At 50.0% G+C, this 20,345-nt stretch overlaps 2 protein-coding genes across 2 annotated transcripts in view; one reads left to right on the forward strand and one right to left on the reverse strand.

Moving 5' to 3' along the window:
• Positions 1-7,006: 7,006 nt before the first annotated feature.
• lsm4 (LSM4 homolog, U6 small nuclear RNA and mRNA degradation associated) lies at positions 7,007-11,292 on the reverse strand. Its single transcript, XM_080542334.1, has 5 exons — positions 11,210-11,292; positions 10,148-10,189; positions 9,223-9,321; positions 8,766-8,949; positions 7,007-8,336 (listed from the first exon to the last, which is right to left on the reverse strand). The coding sequence occupies exons 1-5, from the start codon at positions 11,210-11,212 to the stop codon at positions 8,227-8,229; spliced, it is 438 nt and encodes a 145-aa protein (XP_080398460.1). The 5' UTR covers positions 11,213-11,292; the 3' UTR covers positions 7,007-8,226.
• Positions 11,293-11,695: 403 nt separating this feature from the next.
• Positions 11,696-20,345, forward strand: part of LOC308167845 (pyroglutamyl-peptidase 1-like) — a gene marked incomplete at both ends in the record, with an annotated part of 39,973 nt that continues 31,323 nt past the window's right edge. Inside the window, 2 exons of the mRNA XM_080542323.1 lie at positions 11,696-11,729; positions 14,202-14,254. Of these exons, the coding sequence (XP_080398449.1) occupies positions 11,696-11,729; positions 14,202-14,254 (87 nt within the window). The remainder of the gene's footprint in view (positions 11,730-14,201; positions 14,255-20,345) is intronic.

A 20,345-nucleotide genomic window follows, 5' to 3' on the forward strand; every position in this document is an offset into this window, starting at 1 on the left:
GTGTGTGTGTGTGTGTGTGTGTATGTATATGTATGACACTGTGTGTGTGTGTGTATGTATGTATGACACTGTGTGTGTGTGTGTGTATGACACTGTGTGTGTGTGTGTGTGTGTGTGTATGTATGACACTGTGTGTGTGTGTGTGTATGTATGACACTGTGTGTGTGTGTGTGTGTGTGTGTGTGTGTGTGTGTGTGTGTATGTATGTATGACACTGTGTGTCATGTAGAGGTCAACCAGATGCACAACCCCAGATGTCTCCCAGTGGGCGGGGCCTGGCCGGCGCCTTGCATGGTAGCTTGCCGACATTGGTGTGTGAATGAGTGCGCTTTGGAATAAGGCGCTATATAAGTGCAGTCCACACACACACACACACACACACACGTCTCTAGAGAGTAAACAAGTAATTTGAAATGTAAAAAATGTAATGTGGTTATGGGTTCCTTACAGGGACATCATGAACAGTCAGTCTATAACCCTGGGTTTGTATCTGGAGTAACATCAACATCTTTCACAGCGTCCCAACAGTGCTGTTAACGGTGCTCTCAGTCTCTCTCAGTCTCTCTCACAGTCTCTCTCACATACTCTCACAGTCTCTCTCTCAGACTCTCTCAGACTCTCACAGTCTCTCTCTCAGACTCTCTCAGACTCTCTCAGACTCTCTCACAGACTCTCTCACAGACTCTCTCTCAGTCTCTCTCACAGACTCTCTCACAGTCTCTCTCACAGACTCTCACAGACTCTCTCACAGACTCTCACAGACTCTCTCACAGACTCTCTCTCAGACTCTCTCAGACTCTCTCACAGACTCTCTCACAGACTCTCTCACAGTCTCTCTCTCACAGACTCTCACAGACTCTCTCACAGACTCTCTCTCAGTCTCTCTCACAGACTCTCTCACAGACTCTCTCAGTCTCTCTCTCAGTCTCTCTCTCAGTCTCTCTCACAGACTCTCACAGACTCTCTCACAGACTCTCTCTCAGTCTCTCTCAGTCTCTCTCACAGACTCTCTCTCAGTCTCTCTCACAGTCTCTCTCTCAGTCTCTCTCACAGTCTCTCTCACAGACTCTCACAGTCTCTCTCACAGACTCTCTCACAGACTCTCTCACAGACTCTCTCACAGACTCTCTCACAGACTCTCTCACAGACTCTCTCACAGACTCTCTCTCACAGACTCTCTCAGACTCTCTCTCAGACTCTCTCACAGACTCTCTCACAGTCTCTCTCTCACAGACTCTCTCTCAGACTCTCTCTCACAGACTCTCTCTCAGACTCTCTCTCAGACTCTCTCTCAGACTCTCTCTCACAGACTCTCTCTCAGACTCTCTCTCAGTCTCTCTCACAGACTCTCTAACAGACTCTCTCACAGTCTCTCTCTCAGTCTCTCTCTCAGACTCTCACAGACTCTCTCTCAGTCTCTCTCACAGACTCTCTAACAGACTCTCTCTCAGACTCTCACAGACTCTCTCTCAGTCTCTCTCACAGACTCTCTAACAGACTCTCTCTCAGACTCTCACAGTCTCTCTCACAGACTCTCTCACAGACTCTCTCAGTCTCTCTCACAGACTCTCTCACAGTCTCTCTCAGACTCTCTCACAGACTCTCTCACAGACTCTCTCACAGACTCTCTCTCAGACTCTCACAGACTCTCTCAGACTCTCACAGACTCTCTCACAGACTCTCTCACAGACTCTCTCTCAGTCTCTCTCTCAGTCTCTCTCACAGACTCTCTCAGTCTCTCTCACAGACTCTCTCACAGACTCTCTCACAGACTCTCTCACAGACTCTCTCACAGACTCTCTCACAGACTCTCTCAGTCTCTCTCACAGACTCTCTCACAGTCTCTCACAGACTCTCTCACAGACTCTCTCTCAGTCTCTCTCACAGACTCTCTCTCAGTCTCTCTCTCAGACTCTCTCACAGACTCTCACAGTCTCTCTCACAGACTCTCTCACAGACTCTCTCACAGACTCTCACAGACTCTCTCACAGACTCTCACAGTCTCTCTCACAGACTCTCACAGACTAACAGACTCTCACAGACTCTCACAGACTCTCTCAGACTCTCTCTCAGTCTCTCACAGACTCTCACAGACTCTCTCAGACTCTCTCACAGACTCTCTCACAGACTCTCTCAGTCTCTCTCTCAGACTCTCTCTCAGACTCTCACAGACTCTCACAGACTCTCACAGTCTCTCACAGTCTCTCTCACAGACTCTCACACAGTCTCTCTCACAGACTCTCTCAGACTCTCTCACAGTCTCTCACAGACTCTCTCACAGACTCTCTCACAGACTCTCTCTCAGACTCTCACAGACTCTCACAGACTCTCACAGACTCTCACAGACTCTCTCTCAGTCTCTCTCTCAGTCTCTCTCACAGACTCTCTCTCAGTCTCTCTCTCACAGACTCTCTCACAGACTCTCTCACAGTCTCTCTCACAGACTCTCACAGACTCTCTCACAGACTCTCTCACAGTCTCTCTCTCAGACTCTCTCACAGACTCTCTCAGACTCTCTCACAGACTCTCACAGACTCTCACAGACTCTCTCAGACTCTCTCACAGACTCTCACAGACTCTCTCAGACTCTCACAGACTCTCTCAGACTCTCACAGACTCTCTCACAGACTCTCTCACAGACTCTCTCACAGTCTCTCTCTCAGTCTCTCTCACAGACTCTCACAGACTCTCACAGACTCTCTCACAGACTCTCTCACAGACTCTCTCACAGACTCTCTCAGTCTCTCTCACAGACTCTCTCTCAGACTCTCTCAGTCTCTCTCACAGACTCTCTCACAGACTCTCTCACAGACTCTCTCACAGACTCTCTCACAGACTCTCTCAGTCTCTCTCTCAGTCTCTCTCACAGACTCTCTCACAGACTCTCTCACAGTCTCTCTCTCAGTCTCTCTCTCAGTCTCTCTCACAGACTCTCACAGACTCTCTCACAGACTCTCTCACAGACTCTCTCACAGACTCTCTCAGTCTCTCTCACAGACTCTCTCACAGACTCTCTCACAGACTCTCTCAGTCTCTCTAACAGACTCTCTCACAGTCTCTCTCTCAGTCTCTCTCACAGACTCTCTCACAGACTCTCACAGTCTCTCTCACAGACTCTCTCACAGTCTCTCTCACAGACTCTCTCTCAGACTCTCTCACAGACTCTCTCACAGACTCTCTCAGTCTCTCACAGTCTCTCTCACAGACTCTCTCACAGACTCTCTCAGTCTCTCTCACAGACTCTCTCACAGTCTCTCTCACAGACTCTCTCTCAGTCTCTCTCTCAGACTCTCTCACAGACTCTCTCAGTCTCTCTCACAGACTCTCTCTCAGTCTCTCTCTCAGACTCTAACAGACTCTCTCAGTCTCTCTCACAGACTCTCTCACAGACTCTCTCACAGACTCTCTCAGTCTCTCTCACAGACTCTCTCACAGACTCTCTCACAGACTCTCTCAGTCTCTCTAACAGACTCTCTCACAGTCTCTCTCTCAGTCTCTCTCACAGACTCTCTCACAGACTCTCACAGTCTCTCTCACAGACTCTCTCACAGTCTCTCTCACAGACTCTCTCTCAGACTCTCTCACAGACTCTCTCACAGACTCTCTCAGTCTCTCACAGTCTCTCTCACAGACTCTCTCACAGACTCTCACAGACTCTCTCACAGACTCTCTCACAGACTCTCTCTCAGACTCTCACAGACTAACAGTCTCTCTCACAGACTCTCTCACAGACTCTCTCACAGACTCTCACACAGACTCTCACAGACTCTCTCACAGACTCTCTCACAGACTCTCACAGACTCTCTCTCAGTCTCTCTCACAGACTCTCTCTCAGACTCTCTCACAGACTCTCACAGACTCTCACAGTCTCACACAGACTAACAGTCTCTCTCACAGGCCAGCACTACACAGGGCAGAGCGCCAAGTATTGAGAGGGGAACAACATTCTGCTAATCTGCCCATCTACGTTTTCCTCTGGGGTCGTAGGGCTGTATGAGAGGGGCTGTTTCTCCAAGGCCAGGGTGCATTGCTCTGGTCTCCTGGCGTTTAACAGGACAGGAAGTCAACACACAGGGAGGGGGCAGAGATACACATCTCTCACAGGTAATGGAGAAACTACTTCCTCATATTTTCCTAGCCAGGGAAATCTAATTCAGTTAGCAGCTGGCTGACTACACAACGGTTCAGTTTGAGTTATTTAGTAAACAAAACTGTTCAATTCAAAATGTGATTGCTGAATCAGATTGTGATGATGATCATCCATTTCATTCTGTTTCAAACAGCAGCCTAGCTGACAGACGCACACACACACACACACACACAAACTAGCTGACAGACACACACACACACACACACACAACCTAGCTGACACACACACACACAACCTAGCTGACAGACACACACACACACACACACACACAACCTAGCTGACAGGGACACACACACACACACACACACACACAACCTAGCTGACACACACACACACACACACACACACACACAACCTAGCTGACAGACACACACACACACACACACACACAACCTAGCTGACAGGGACACACACACACAACCTAGCTGACAGACACACACACACACACACACAACCTAGCTGACAGGGACACACACACACACACACACAACCTAGCTGACACACACACACACACACAACCTAGCTGACAGGGACACACACACACACACACACAACCTAGCTGACAGGGACACACACACACACACACACACACACAACCTAGCTGACACACACACACACACACACACACACACACAACCTAGCTGACAGACACACACACACACACACACACACACACACAACCTAGCTGACAGGGACACACACACACAACCTAGCTGACAGACACACACACACACACACACACACACACAACCTAGCTGACAGGGAGTGTCCTTATGAAGACTTGCAACACCCCAGTAATAACATTCCCACTAATAACTAACACATTATCATAAATCAGTCAGGCACTCTTACAACAAAGGCAGTGATTTATGTTGCTATGTTAACTTGGACTGCATTACCGCCTAAAAACAGATCGTAGGACTACGGTTCTTGGGTGTCAGGGTTTTCACCAGCAACTCTGCTGCCTTTTATGACGATGTTTACACAAGAACAGAAACCCAATATATAAATGCAGTTGTCTCCCCAAATGTGCTAGTACATTGGTCTTGCAATAACATGTTTAATTAGTGGGCTTGCATCAGCAAGCTATCACACCAATCCAACTGTAAAACGTGCAAAAAACAAACGCCATATATTATCGACCCAGATAAAAGCGTTCTTATACCTAAGATGTTTTAATCTATTAAGCTTTTTGTAACTTAAAAACTAATCTAATCTGGTTAACATGGTGGAATGTTGACTTAAGATAACATTCTGAGAGCCATTGTTACTGCCATGGAACTCTCAGAACTCCGGAGCCCTGCAGAACACAGAATGATTACAAAACAATACGGTCTCCTAGCAACCAGTTCTACCCCAATAAAACCACCATACACTCTCTTACCTTAACCTCCTCCACCACCTAGCCAACCAACTCTACCACTCTGCTGAACTACCCCAGGCTAGGGTTAGGGTTAGCCTATCCATCTAAGACCTTCTATCATTCTAACCTGTCTAGATGTCCTACCCTGTGACCAACCACCTGGCCATCCTACACTCTTTCTTCATCACTATCACACCATCACGTTCTTTCCACTAGCCATCACCCTTTCTTCCCATCACCAGTCACTACTGCTTTACTCAGTACAACCCACTAATTAACCTCTTCATGTTATTCAGTGTTTCCTCCAGGAATTTTTACAATGGTGGCGGGTAGTGCTGACCGCGCGCGCTGCGCGCCCGCGATTTTTTCGCGTGCACGCGCATGAAACGCGCACGCGCGCTCAAAACAACGATTTTTTAAAAAATGTTTTCCTGTACTTCTCCCGTGTGTCTCTTATTGTCTGTGTCTGCATGTTTTTCCAGCATGTAATTCCGTTGTCAATAAAAACAAAAACACTGATCTGACGTTTTTTTTCACAACGTTATTACTTGTCACTTTAAGCCCAGGAGGGAGTTAGCGATTAGCGATGTTTAGCTTAGCTTAGTTTAACAGAAGTATCTTCACTTTAACATGACTTCCCGTGGTCGTAGAGGGCTGGTCGACGGCTTAAAATGACCGTGTAGACCTGTAGACCTTATCCAGCTATAGTCTTGTGTTTATACCCCGGGCATAGCCGGTGTTATTCACGGACAAACACTCCTGTTAGAGTGGTTCTAGTACACTGGACATAGGTAACACATAGAGAGGCTTCTCCTCTCTCTCTCCATCCTACACTACACTACACTACGCATCCTATACTACACTACACTACGCTAGCTCGCGGTGTTCGGGTGACAGCCAGGGCGCGTTCGTAAATACGCTCTGGAAATCTGATCAGCACTCACGGAATGCCTCTTGTCCAATCAAATGACTTGGTCCCTTTATGACGTTGAACCCAGTGTGCGCTCCGGGGCTCTCAGAGCGAATTTACGAACGCAGCCTCAAGTTCAATACTCGCGACACACACGGACTGGTCCAGTTTCAGCGCTTGTGGGTGTGTCTAGCGCTGTGAAGGTCTGAAAAGCGGCCTAATTTTTTTTTTTTTTTTGGGTTGAGAAATCTGAATGGTGGCGGAGGAAATTCCATCGTGGCGGTCCGCCACGATGAAATGCATGTAGAGGAAACACTGTTATTGATCTATCTATCCCTCCTCTCTCTCATGTATCCATCTCTCTCCTCTCTCTCGTCGATCTATAACTCACGTTCTTTCAACCCAACAGATCTATCCTCCAAAACATCCTTCAACTTTTTGTAATCTTCTGCCAAAACAATAATCTTCTACCCATTCTTTTTCCAGTTCTAAATGTAAAACAAGTAGGCGTGCCTAGATCTAAGCCCCCCCACACACCCCCGCCCGAGAGCCCCGCCCCCCTGGTTCAGACATGGACAACCTCTTTAACAAAAATGTCTTTATTCTCATAATCACTCGTAAACAAATTACAACACTGTGTTTCATAATGCAAATAAAATCCACAAACCAAAAACACTTGGAAAAAACCCATTTAGGACTAAGAAAGAAAACAGAAGTTTTTCAGAGAAGCAGATATGCTCATGTATCATCGTATGTCCCATCTGCTCACGTCTACACACGTCAAAGACATGATCAGTTTGACAATAATAAAGTAGGTGCTTCTGTTGTAGTCGACATCACACTGAAAACATGAAACAATTCTGCTGTAGAATCAGTTGAATGCAAATGGCTCTGAGAAATAATCGACCCTCCCCCCCCCAAAACAAAACAAAAACAAAAAAACAATCACGTATCACGTTAAAAATGCGTTATCTAATTGGGGCACAGCTGTGTGTCTTCAGGACCAAAACGTCCCTTTAATCGAACAAAAACCTGAAGTTGGGAAAACTAAAAACCCCTGCGTTGACTGACATGCTGGGCTGCTCATAGTCCTCAGGATGAACTTAACTACAGGTGAAGGTCGACCTCACACACCCTCGCACGATGGAACACGAGGGTGATGGCGACCATGCTACCTGCCGCTGTGTGTCGACCTTAATTTTAATTTAATTTAATTTTGCCATTTAGCAGACGCTTTTATCCAAAGCGACTTACAATTACGAATTACAGGGACATTCCCCCTGGAGTAACTGAGGGCTAAGTGCCTTACTCAAGGGCACACTAGTAGTGGTGAGGTTTCAGGTGGGATTTGAACTCACAACCTTCCGATCACAAGTCCAACTCACTATCCACTACTAGACCACCACTACCCCACCTACCCCAGACCTTCACTCACCTCTCTTCCACTACTGCGCCCAAGAGCGTGCCAGTGTGCCAGAGCCAAGAGGATGTAATCTAACAAGAGACCCAACAAAGCGATGACTTCCTGTAAACGACTAGTAGTAGTAGTGGTCTTCAAACCTGCATACTCGTCTGCTTCTCTGGCGTTACAGGAGGTCATCACTTGTTGAGGTCACTGGATTTCAAACATTCTCTAAACACTAGCAGCTCTCCTGGAAAAACAGCACACTATTGGAAAAGAGGCGACTAAATATCTCGTCACTGAAAACTCTGTTCTATCCTTACTCTGGGTTAGGGTTCTGCCTGGCCTCTCCTCTCCTCAGCGCCCTCCTCTCCTCTCCTCAGTGCCCTCCTCTCCTCTCCTCAGTGCTGGGGCTTGACTCCCTGAGGCTTCCCTCCGCCAGGCTTCTTCTCCTGCTGAGGTTGTCCTCTGCCGACCCCCGGCATGCCTCGACCACGACCTCCAAACACACCTACACACACACACACACACACACACACACACAGGGACATCATTACACATTGCTTCAAGAACACCATCAACCAAATTCATCTCTTTCATATTTCTGAACGTCAGGCTGAATGCCTATTGAATATCATATTAGTCATCCTGTCTTTGATTTATTTCAAGGTTTTCATAAAAGCGAAACCTCCATCTTTCCACCTGTAGGTGACAGACAGACAGACAGACAGACACAGACACATCTTTCCACCTGTAGGGACGGTTTCACAGACAAGGTCCTAGACTAGAAAGCCTCAATGGAGGTTTCACATTGAACGTGTGATTCAGTCCAGGACTAGGCTTAAGCCCTGTCTGTGAAACCAGCCCATAATGTTGTTGAACACATTAAACAGAACACCACCACCCCCCCCCCCCCCCCCGCCACGAGACCCAGTCTCACCTCTGCCGGCCCCCCCTCCGCGGCCCTTGCCCTGCTGCTTGTTCTGCTGCATGCCCCCCCGGCCGCGGCCCTTGGACACCACCTCCTCCTTCACCATGTCGATGATCTCGTCTGGGATGCGGAGGTACTTGATGGTGCTGCCTCTGATGTAACACTCCGGCATCCTCCAGAACTTGTCTCCATCCTGCAGAGGCAGGGAGCAGACGGGGTCGGGGAGGGGAGACAACTTCAGTCAGTCCAAGATAATAAAAAAACTGCACTTTGTGAGCTTGAAAATTATTTGTTTCATTGTCAATGGCGCCACCTTGTGTCTACACATGGATATCCTTCTCATTGTTGACAAGAACATCATTGATTTGGCCTAAGTGAAGGGGGTGTTGACGGCATCAGCCCAGAATATCATTCATATCTCATTTGGGCTAAGTGGAGGGGAGTGACAGGGGGAGTGAGGCGTTACCCTGGAGGTGCAGATGACTTCCCTCAGGTTGATGTTCATCCAGTTGTCACAGCTGACCAGGTGGCCGTTGTACGTCTCTCCGTTCTTCAGCTCCACCAGCTGAGAGTCAGAGGAGAGAGATTAAAGGTCAGAGCTGTGTGGACTCACATGCATCACAGTCAATCTGATATAGAAACACTAAAGTGAACTGTAACCTAGCCCTGAACACGCCCTGGAGAAAATTGCACAGCAAATATCCCACAGTACAGAGCTGAGGATGCTGGCATTCCAAGAAGCTCTGCAGATTGGAGAGTCAGAAGAATATTATCTCAGAGCAGAGTTTGGGATTGTGTAAGGGCCAAATGCATAGATAATTGAAAGGCCTCTCCCTAGAGAGTATATTCACTATTCAGGGACATCTGCAAATGCAACTGGACTGTTTCCATCTCGGGTTGCACACAAATGCATACAAAAACAGAAAAAAAAACGCTGCCACACTCCATCACTGAATAAAAACCTGCTTCAATAACAGCCAATAACCCACGTGTCTGTTGTGTTTATTGTGTTGTGCACTTTCAGCACAACACACGGTGGTTTATTCAGGGTGTCAGCTAAGCCAAGCGCATACTTTCCCCTCATCCAAACCACAGTCTTGGACAGAGAGTTCCCTTGTCCAGACAGTGTTCCTCAGATCATCTGATAGAACGTGTGTTTTTTTAAGAGTAATCTAATGACAATTATTGTAAAACACCAATGACAGTAGCGTTCACTTGTGAGTGTCATGACGACTAATTACAGTCACTGTCGATGCCATAACTATTCATGTTATTACAGAACATTTGCAATTATGATGAAATATGATTATGACTTCAGGAATGATTGCCAGTCGTGTTATACACTTGTCCATCCTATATAAACATCTATATTACAACAACAGTCCTCTTACCATAGGGTGGTTCTGGGCGGTCTTCAGTAAAGACAGGGGTAACTGTTAATGTAAGAGACAAGATACAAGAGGAGTTAGCCCACAGACAGCTAGCAGTATGACAGACAGCCAGCAGTAACACACATGAAGACAGACAGACAGACAGCAGTAACACACATGGAGACAGACAGACAGACAGACAGCAGTAACACACATGTAGACAGACAGACAGAAGTAACACACATGGAGACAGACAGACAGCTAGCAGTAACACACATGAAGACAGACAGACAGACAGCTAGCAGTAACACACATGAAGACAGACAGACAGACAGACAGCCAGCAGTAACACACATGGAGACAGACAGACAGACAGACAGCTAGCAGTAACACACATGGAGACAGACAGACAGACAGACAGCCAGCAGTAACACACATGGAGACAGACAGACAGACAGACAGCCAGCAGTAACACACATGGAGACAGACAGACAGACAGCAGTAACACACATGAAGACAGACAGACAGACAGACAGCTAGCAGTAACACACATGGAGACAGACAGACAGACAGACAGACAGCAGTAACACACATGAAGACAGACAGACAGACAGACAGACAGACAGCCAGCAGTAACACACATGAAGACAGACAGACAGACAGACAGACAGCTAGCAGTAACAAACAGACAGACAGACAGACAGACAGGCAGACAGACAGACATACAGCTAGCAGTAACACACATAGCATAGCTGCTAGTTAGCTGCTTCATTGTAAGCCTATAGACACGCACCAGGCTAACTAGCACCCGGCTAACTAGCACCTAGAAGGCTTATGATATCACATTGAATTAAAAAGCGAAACACGTGTGTCTGATTGCATCATGGGAGAGAAAGAATCAATGTTGATTCCTCAAAGCTCAACAGATGACCAGCTAGCCAGAAGCTAAGCTAAGCTAATACTTCATGTCACTTTCTGCTAACAATTCCACAATTCTACAATTCTATTCACAATATAATTATTAACGTTTCATATCCCAACTGCAATGAAGGGATATACATACATATATAGATACATACGTACCATTCTAGCTGAATATATTATAACAGTCTGTCCGTTGATATTCTGTGTTAACAGTTGTAGCAGACAGCGCTAAGTTGCTTCTTCAAAATGCTAACTGGCTTCAACCGAACGTGCTTGTATGATTTCCACCAATGAGAGGTCGTGTTATGTATGACGTTGCCAAGCCTGGCCAATCGCTGTCCAGTTCCCTCTCTTATAGAAGGTAGTTCTGGCCAATCGCTGTCCAGTTCCCTCTCTTATAGAAGGTAGTTCTGGCCAATCGCTGTCCAGTTCCCTCTCTTATAGAACTAGCTCTGGCCAATCGCTGTCCAGTTTCCTCTCTGTATAACGTAGTTCGGTAGACGCGGAGCGACAGGAAAAGGCAGCTTGGCTGATCAGCTGTGAGACGAGAGGGACAGAAACACAGATCCATAATAATATAATAATATAATAACATCCTTCACATATTACATATTACATATCAGAGTCATCCTGGGCCAGAGGAAGATGGACAACAGCAGGCGGAGTGTGGTGGTTACAGGTCTGTGAGGTTTCTATTCTAACTGGGTTAGTTTAGTTTGTCTGGGTCAACATCAACAAAGCCTGAGCAGAGATTTATTATTATAATATTATTATAGAGATTTAGAAAAGTTCTGTAAATAAATCTGCCGAGGAGATGAAGATGACTGTCTGCTGTCACGTTACAAGTTGTTATTTGAAAGTTTTCAAGTAGTTTCTCGCTTACTTCCGTGCATTGCCTTGCATTGTTCGTGCATTTCAAACCTGCAAACTGCGACACTTTAAATGAATGTGCAATAATACTATGTGCAATATGACAACCCTCGGGTACATAAGGTTCAGAGAATAGGAAATGTTAGGATATTTATAGCATAGCATAGAGTACAGCACAGTGTTTTATATGTATAGTATAGTATAGTATAGTAGTATAGTATAGTGTATATAGCCTTTATTTATGTAAACCAGCTCTTTTCCCTTCTTGTTTTTAGTTTTTTTTTCCTAGCACCAGGGGAGCCCCTCCTCCCAAATGTCGTTGTATGGTACCTGTACTGTATTAATGACAATAAAGACCATTCATTCATTCATTCGTTAGGGAAATATGTGCAATATGGGGATAATATGTTTCTATAGTGTACCAAATAACTGATCCCATGTATAGTGTGCATAGTGTTATTGCATGGCAGGCCTCTGCCCAGGGGGACATCAACACTAGACTGAAGTGTTCAGATCTGCTGTTGTTAATGTTTCTACGCTCCTGTAGGTTCCATTGCTACACAGACAGACTCATTGATGTCTTCATTTGTCCTTTCGAAAAGATAAAAAGACCTAAAGTCATAACGACAAAGTTCAAACTTCACTGTTTTGTTTTAGCAGAGTCATTAAACTTGAGTTTTTGAAACTTCATAAAGAGGAGAGGCGTTCTTGTTCCTCTGGTCTCCCCCAGACACAAAGGCCTGTTGAAGTCTGTCTGGGGTGAGGAGGAGAAAAGACCTGGAGATCGCCTGGGAACAGCGAGGCTCACAAAAGAGAGCTGGCAGGCAGCTGCCGACCCCTCCTCTCCCCCCTCCTCTCCCCCTGCTCTCCCCCTCCTCTCCCCCTGCTCTCCCCCTCCTCTCCCCCCTCCTCTCCCCCTGCTCTCCCCCTGCTCTCCCCCCTCCTCTCCCCCCTCCTCTCCCCCTCCTCTCCCCCTCCTCTCCCCCTGCTCTCCCCCTGCTCTCCCCCTCCTCTCCCCCTGCTCTCCCCCTCCTCTCCCCCTGCTCTCCCCTCCTCTCCCCCTCCTCTCCCCCTCCTCTCCCCCTGCTCTCCCCCTCCTCTCCCCTCCTCTCCCCCTCCTCTCCCCCTCCTCTCCCCCTGCTCTCCCCTGCTCTCCCCCTCCTCTCCCCCCTCCTCTCCTCCTCCTCTCCCCCTGCTCTCCCCCTCCTCTCCCCCTGCTCTCCCCCTCCTCTCCCCCTGCTCTCCCCCTGCTCTCCCCCTCCTCTCCCCCTGCTCTCCCCCTGCTCTCCCCCTCCTCTCCCCCTGCTCTCCCCCTCCTCTCCCCCTGCTCTCCTCCTACTCTCCCCCTGCTCTCCCCTCCTCTCCCCCTGCTCTCCCCCTGCTCTCCCCTGCTCTCCCCCTCCTCTCCCCCTGCTCTCCCCCTGCTCTCCCCCTGCTCTCCCCTCCTCTCCCCCTCCTCTCCCCCTGCTCTCCCCTCCTCTCCCCCTCCTCTCCCCCTGCTCTCCCCTCCTCTCCCCCTCCTCTCCCCCTCCTCTCCCCCTGCTCTCCCCCTCCTCTCGCCCTGCTCTCCCCTCCTCTCCCCCTGCTCTCCCCCTCCTCTCCCCCTGCTCTCCCCTCCTCTCCCCCTCCTCTCCCCCTGCTCTCCCCCTCCTCTCCCCTCCTCTCCCCCTCCTCTCCCCCTGCTCTCCCCTGCTCTCCCCTCCTCTCCCCCTCCTCTCCCCCTCCTCTCCCCTCCTCTCCCCCTGCTCTCCCCCTGCTCTCCCCCTCCTCTCCCCTACTCTCTCCCCTACTCTCTCCCCCTGCTCTCCCCCCTTTCACCCCCTCAGACACACAGACCCCCCTGGTCCCCAGGGGGCGGGGTGGGCCATTAATCCCACACAAATAAACCTGATCACACTTAGGCTGCTAATCACTCTTCCTTTTCTTTCATTTTCTTCCTGTTTGATAGAACATATCCAAATAATAATCTTGGGGGGTGTTTTGCATATTTTGAGTGGTCCAGTTTGGGTGGTGTTATAGATGTTTGGGTGGTGTTATAGATGTTTGGGTGGTGTTATAGATGTTTGGGTGGTGTTATAGATGTTTGGGTGGTGTTATAGATGTTTGGGTGGTGTTATAGATGTTTGGGTGGTGTTATAGATGTTTGGGTGGTGTTATAGATGTTTGGGTGGTGTTATAGGGACGTATTTACATATACAACTTCCAAACAACGCATGAAGCCTTCCTCAAAGTCAAACCTCCTCTGCAAAACTTTTGAAAATGCTGCCATGTTGTTTTTCAGGGTTTGGGCCATTTGGGGAACACACTATCAACGCCAGCTGGGTAGCAGTACAGGTATGGACTGGACTCCTGACCCTGTGGTATTAAGACTCCTAACCCCGTGTTATTAAGACTAACCCTGTGTTATTAAGATATCTGACAACTGTCTAACTATCTAATGCATTACTAGTTTAACTAACTAATGCATTACTAGTTTAACTATCTAATGCATTACTAGTTTAACTAACTAATGCATTACTAGTCTAACTAACTAATGCATTACTGGTCTAACTAACTAACTAATGCATTACTGGTCTAACTAACTAATGCATTACTGTACGGAACATCTGTAAAGACTGTAATCTGTTTCAGAGTGAAGGTAATGAGATATCTGCAAGCCCTTGGACAGACTGTTTGTCTGCTACAAACATGCTAGAAGAATTAAGACACAGGAGGACTCACAGAATTCGTAGGCCACAAACCTAAGCCTTCACCATTGGCTTTACTCATACAGTTTGTTTTAGGACTTAAAATAAATGCTCAGAACATATAAGCAACACAGGAGAAAATGTTATTCACATATATTTCACAAATGCACTTTGGCCCTGAGTCTCTATGATAGGTTCTATTGAAGCACGCACAATGTTCCTATACATCATCATCTGGCTGGGTTGTTCTTCAGTGTTTAACAATATACAAACTGTTGTTCTCCGCTAGGAATATCTTTCCATTTCCTGCTGTTTTGTCCTCATGGAGGTGTTGGCGTGTCTTTATGATTGTTTGTTCTGAAGCTAAACAGAAATACAAATTGAGTATGCTTAGTTAGTTGGACACGTTTCCTTGCCAGATGACATTTAGGTAAGTGTAGCAATCCACTGGAGTCTATATAACACGCCTGGAGAACAGAGAGCTCTTTATACGCATGAGCTGATTTCCCAACAATTTATTTACCTTGTTGAAATGCTTGTTTGGTAGAAAACTAATGTAGTTTAGCACCACTGGGCTACACCTCCCTCAGCAGAACAGCTCTTAGCTCAGTGTTAGTCACAGGGCCTTCAGCTGGGCTACACATAGCTGGGCTGAGTGGGTCTGGAGTGGTATTGGCATATTGGCTGAGGGGACAATGGTTGTCATGGTGTCTAGACAGACTTGATAAGGATATTAAAAGCAAACAAAAGGCGTCTTTGTGGCAGGGTCAGGGATGTGGTCAAACAAGCCTCTCCTCAATATTAATGACCAGGGGGCTGGGGGGTCAGGAGGCTGGGGGGGGGGGGGGGGGGGGTCAGGAGGCTGGGGGGGGGGCAGTTGTCTTGTGTAGGGGACCGGCTGTGTAGTCACACCTAATCAGCACCAGATTTGTGTCTCTTCCAGAATCCAGATGTCTCCATGGTTTCCCTCTGTCTCTCCCTCTGTCTCTCTCTCTGTCTCTCCCCTCTGTCTCTCCCCTCTGTCTCTCCCTCTGTCTCTCCCTCTGTCTCTCCCTGTCTCTCTCTCTGTCTCTCCCCTCTGTCTCTCTCTCTGTCTCTCCCTGTCTCTCTCTCTGTCTCTCCCCTCTGTCTCTCCCTCTGTCTCTCCCTCTGTCTCTCCCCTCTGTCTCTCCCCTCTGTCTCTCTCTCTCTGTCTCTCTCTCTGTCTCTCCCTCTGTCTCTCCCTCTGTCTCTCCCTCTGTCTCTCCCTCTGTCTCTCTCTCTGTCTCTCCCTCCGTCTCTCCCTCTGTCTCTCCCCTCTGTCTCTCCCCTCTGTCTCTCCCTCTGTCTCTCCCCTCTGTCTCTCCCTCTGTCTCTCCCTCTGTCTCTCTCTCTGTCTCTCCTCTCTGTCTCTCCTCTCTGTCTCTCCCTCTGTCTCTCCCTCTGTCTCTCCCCTCTGTCTCTCCTCTCTGTCTCTCCCCTCTGTCTCTCTCTCTGTCTCTCCTCTCTGTCTCTCCTCTCTGTCTCTCCCTCTGTCTCTCCCTCTGTCTCTCCCTCTGTCTCTCCCTCTGTCTCTCTCTCTGTCTCTCTCTCTGTCTCTCCCCTCCGTCTCTCCCTCTGTCTCTCCCCTCTGTCTCTCCCTCTGTCTCTCTCTCTGTCTGTCTCTCTGTCTCTCCCTCTGTCTCTCCCCTCTGTCTCTCCCTCTGTCTCTCCCCTCTGTCTCCTCCTCTCTCCCTCTGTCTCTCCCTCTGTCTCTCCCCTCTGTCTCTCCCCTCTGTCTCTCCCCTCTGTCTCTCCCTCTGTCTCTCCTCTCTGTCTCTGACCTCTGTCTCTCCCTCTGTCTCTCCCCTCTGTCTCTCCCTCTGTCTCTCTCTCTGTCTCTCTCTCTGTCTCTCCTCTCTGTCTCTCCCCTCTGTCTCTCCCTCTGTCTCTCCCCTCTGTCTCTCCCCTCTGTCTCTCTCTCTGTCTCTCCTCTCTGTCTCTCCCCTCTGTCTCTCCCCTCTGTCTCTCTCCTCTGTCTCTCCCTCTGTCTCTCCTCTCTGTCTCTCCTCGCTGTCTCTCCCTCTGTCTCTCCTCTCTGTCTCTCCCCTCTGTCTCTGTCTCTCCTCTCTGTCTCTCTCTCTGTCTCTCCCCTCTGTCTCTCCCCTCTGTCTCTCTCTCTGTCTCTCCTCTCTGTCTCTCCCCTCTGTCTCTCCCTCTGTCTCTCTCTCTGTCTCTCTCTCTGTCTCTCCTCTCTGTCTCTCCCCTCTGTCTCTCTCTCTGTCTCTCCCCTCTGTCTCTCTCTCTGTCTCTCCTCTCTGTCTCTCCCTCTGTCTCTCCCTCTGTCTCTCTCTCTGTCTCTCCCCTCTGTCTCTCCCCTCTGTCTCTCCCCTCCGTCTCTCCCTCTGTCTCTCCCCTCTGTCTCTCCCTCTGTCTCTCCTCTCTGTCTCTCCCTCTGTCTCTCTCTGTCTCTCCTCTCTGTCTCTCCTCTCTGTCTCTCCCCTCTGTCTCTCCCCTCTGTCTCTCCCCTCTGTCTCTCCCCTCCGTCTCTCCCTCTGTCTCTCCCCTCTGTCTCTCCCTCTGTCTCTCCTCTCTGTCTCTCCCTCTGTCTCTCTCTGTCTCTCCTCTCTGTCTCTCCTCTCTGTCTCTCCCTCTGTCTCTCTCTCTGTCTCTCCCCTCTGTCTCTCTCTCTGTCTCTCCCTCTGTCTCTCCCCTCTGTCTCTCCCTCTGTCTCTCCCCTCTGTCTCTCCCCTCTGTCTCTCCCTCTGTCTCTCCCCTCTGTCTCTCCCCTCTGTCTCTCCCTCTGTCTCTCCCTCTGTCTCTCTCTCTGTCTCTCCCCTCCGTCTCTCCCTCTGTCTCTCCCCTCTGTCTCTCCCTCTGTCTCTCTCTCTGTCTCTCCCCTCTGTCTCTCCCCTCTGTCTCTCTCTCTGTCTCTCCCCTCCGTCTCTCCCTCTGTCTCTCCCTCTGTCTCTCCCTCTGTCTCTCTCTCTGTCTCTCCCCTCTGTCTCTCTCTCTGTCTCTCCCTCTGTCTCTCCTCTCTGTCTCTCTCCTCTGTCTCTCCCTCTGTCTCTCCTCTCTGTCTCTCCCTCTGTCTCTCTCCTCTGTCTCTCTCTCTGTCTCTCCCCTCTGTCTCTCCCTCTGTCTCTCCCTCTGTCTCTCCCTCTGTCTCTCCTCTCTGTCTCTCCCCTCTGTCTCTCCTCTCTGTCTCTCTCCTCTGTCTCTCTCTCTGTCTCTCCCTCTGTCTCTCCTCTCTGTCTCTCCCCTCTGTCTCTCCCTCTGTCTCTCCCTCTGTCTCTCCCTCTGTCTCTCCCCTCCGTCTCTCCCTCTGTCTCTCTCTCTGTCTCTCCCCTCTGTCTCTCCTCTCTGTCTCTCTCCTCTGTCTCTCCCCTCTGTCTCTCCCCTCTGTCTCTCCCTCTGTCTCTCCCCTCTGTCTCTCCCCTCTGTCTCTCCCCTCTGTCTCTCCCCTCTGTCTCTCCCCTCTGTCTCTCCCCTCTGTCTCTCCCCTCTGTCTCTCCCTCTGTCTCTCTCTCTGTCTCTCCCCTCTGTCTCTCTCCTCTGTCTCTCCCCTCTGTCTCTCCCCTCTGTCTCTCCCCTCTGTCTCTCCCCTCTGTCTCTCCCCTCTGTCTCTCCCTCTGTCTCTCTCTCTGTCTCTCCCCTCTGTCTCTCCCCTCTGTCTCTCTCTGTCTCTCTCTCTGTCTCTCTCCTCTGTCTCTCCTCTCTGTCTCTCTCCTCTGTCTCTCCTCTCTGTCTCTCTCCTCTGTCTCTCCCTCTGTCTCTCCCTCTGTCTCTCCCCTCTGTCTCTCTCTCTGTCTCTCTCCTCTGTCTCTCCCCTCTGTCTCTCCCCTCTGTCTCTCCCCTCTGTCTCTCCCCTCTGTCTCTCCCTCTGTCTCTCTCTCTGTCTCTCCCCTCTGTCTCTCCCCTCTGTCTCTCCCTCTGTCTCTCCTCTCTGTCTCTCCCCTCCGTCTCTCCCTCTGTCTCTCTCCTCTGTCTCTCCCCTCTGTCTCTCTCTCTGTCTCTCTCTCTGTCTCTCTCCTCTGTCTCTCCTCTCTGTCTCTCCCCTCTGTCTCTCCTCTCTGTCTCTCCCCTCCGTCTCTCCCTCTGTCTCTCCCCTCTGTCTCTCCTCTCTGTCTCTCTCCTCTGTCTCTCCCCTCTGTCTCTCCCTCTGTCTCTCCCCTCTGTCTCTCCCCTCTGTCTCTCCCTCTGTCTCTCTCCTCTGTCTCTCCCCTCTGTCTCTCCCTCTGTCTCTCTCTCTGTCTCTCCCTCTGTCTCTCCCCTCTGTCTCTCCCTCTGTCTCTCCCCTCTGTCTCTCCCCTCTGTCTCTCCCTCTGTCTCTCCCTCTGTCTCTCTCTCTGTCTCTCCCCTCCGTCTCTCCCTCTGTCTCTCTCTCTGTCTCTCCCCTCCGTCTCTCCCTCTGTCTCTCTCTCTGTCTCTCCCTTCTGTCTCTCCCCTCTGTCTCTCTCCTCTGTCTCTCTCCTCTGTCTCTCCCCTCTGTCTCTCCTCTCTGTCTCTCCCCTCTGTCTCTCTCCTCTGTCTCTCTCCTCTGTCTCTCCCCTCTGTCTCTCCCTCTGTCTCTCCCCTCTGTCTCTCCCCTCTGTCTCTCCCCTCTGTCTCTCCCTCTGTCTCTCCTCTCTGTCTCTCCTCTCTGTCTCTCCCTCTGTCTCTCTCTCTGTCTCTCCCTCTGTCTCTCTCTCTGTCTCTCCCCTCCGTCTCTCCCTCTGTCTCTCTCTCTGTCTCTCTCTCTGTCTCTCCCCTCCGTCTCTCCCTCTGTCTCTCTCTCTGTCTCTCCCTCTGTCTCTCCCCTCTGTCTCTCCCCTCTGTCTCTCTCCTCTGTCTCTCCCCTCTGTCTCTCTCTCTGTCTCTGTCTCTGTCTCTCCCCTCTGTCTCTCCCTCTGTCTCTCCCCTCTGTCTCTCCCCTCTGTCTCTCCCTCTGTCTCTCCCCTCTGTCTCTCCCCTCTGTCTCTCCCCTCCGTCTCTCCCTCTGTCTCTCCCCTCTGTCTCTCCCCTCTGTCTCTCCCCTCTGTCTCTCCCCTCTGTCTCTCCCCTCTGTCTCTCTCCTCTGTCTCTCCCCTCCGTCTCTCCCTCTGTCTCTCCCCTCTGTCTCTCCCCTCTGTCTCTCCCCTCTGTCTCTCCCCTCTGTCTCTCCCCTCTGTCTCTCCCCTCTGTCTCTCCCCTCTGTCTCTCCCCTCTGTCTCTCCCTCTGTCTCTCCCCTCTGTCTCTCCCCTCTGTCTCTCCCTCTGTCTCTCCCTCTGTCTCTCCTCTCTGTCTCTCCCTCTGTCTCTCCCCTCTGTCTCTCCCTCTGTCTCTCCCCTCTGTCTCTCCCTCTGTCTCTCCCCTCTGTCTCTCCCCTCTGTCTCTCCCTCTGTCTCTCTCCTCTGTCTCTCCCCTCTGTCTCTCCCCTCTGTCTCTCCCCTCTGTCTCTCTCCTCTGTCTCTCCCCTCTGTCTCTCTCTGTCTCTCTCCTCTGTCTCTCTCTGTCTCTCCCCTCTGTCTCTCCCCTCTGTCTCTCTCCTCTGTCTCTCCCCTCTGTCTCTCCCCTCTGTCTCTCCCCTCTGTCTCTCCCCTCTGTCTCTCTCTGTCTCTCTCCTCTGTCTCTCTCTGTCTCTCCCTCTGTCTCTCCCCTCTGTCTCTCCCCTCTGTCTCTCCCCTCTGTCTCTCCCCTCTGTCTCTCTCTCTGTCTCTCCTCTCTGTCTCTCCTCTCTGTCTCTCCCCTCTGTCTCTCCCCTCTGTCTCTCTCTCTGTCTCTCCTCTCTGTCTCTCCCCTCTGTCTCTCTCTCTGTCTC

The sequence above is a fragment of the Nansenia antarctica genome, assembly GCF_963989245.1.
Source record: "Nansenia antarctica genome assembly, chromosome: 1".
Lineage (NCBI taxonomy): Eukaryota > Metazoa > Chordata > Actinopteri > Argentiniformes > Microstomatidae > Nansenia > Nansenia antarctica.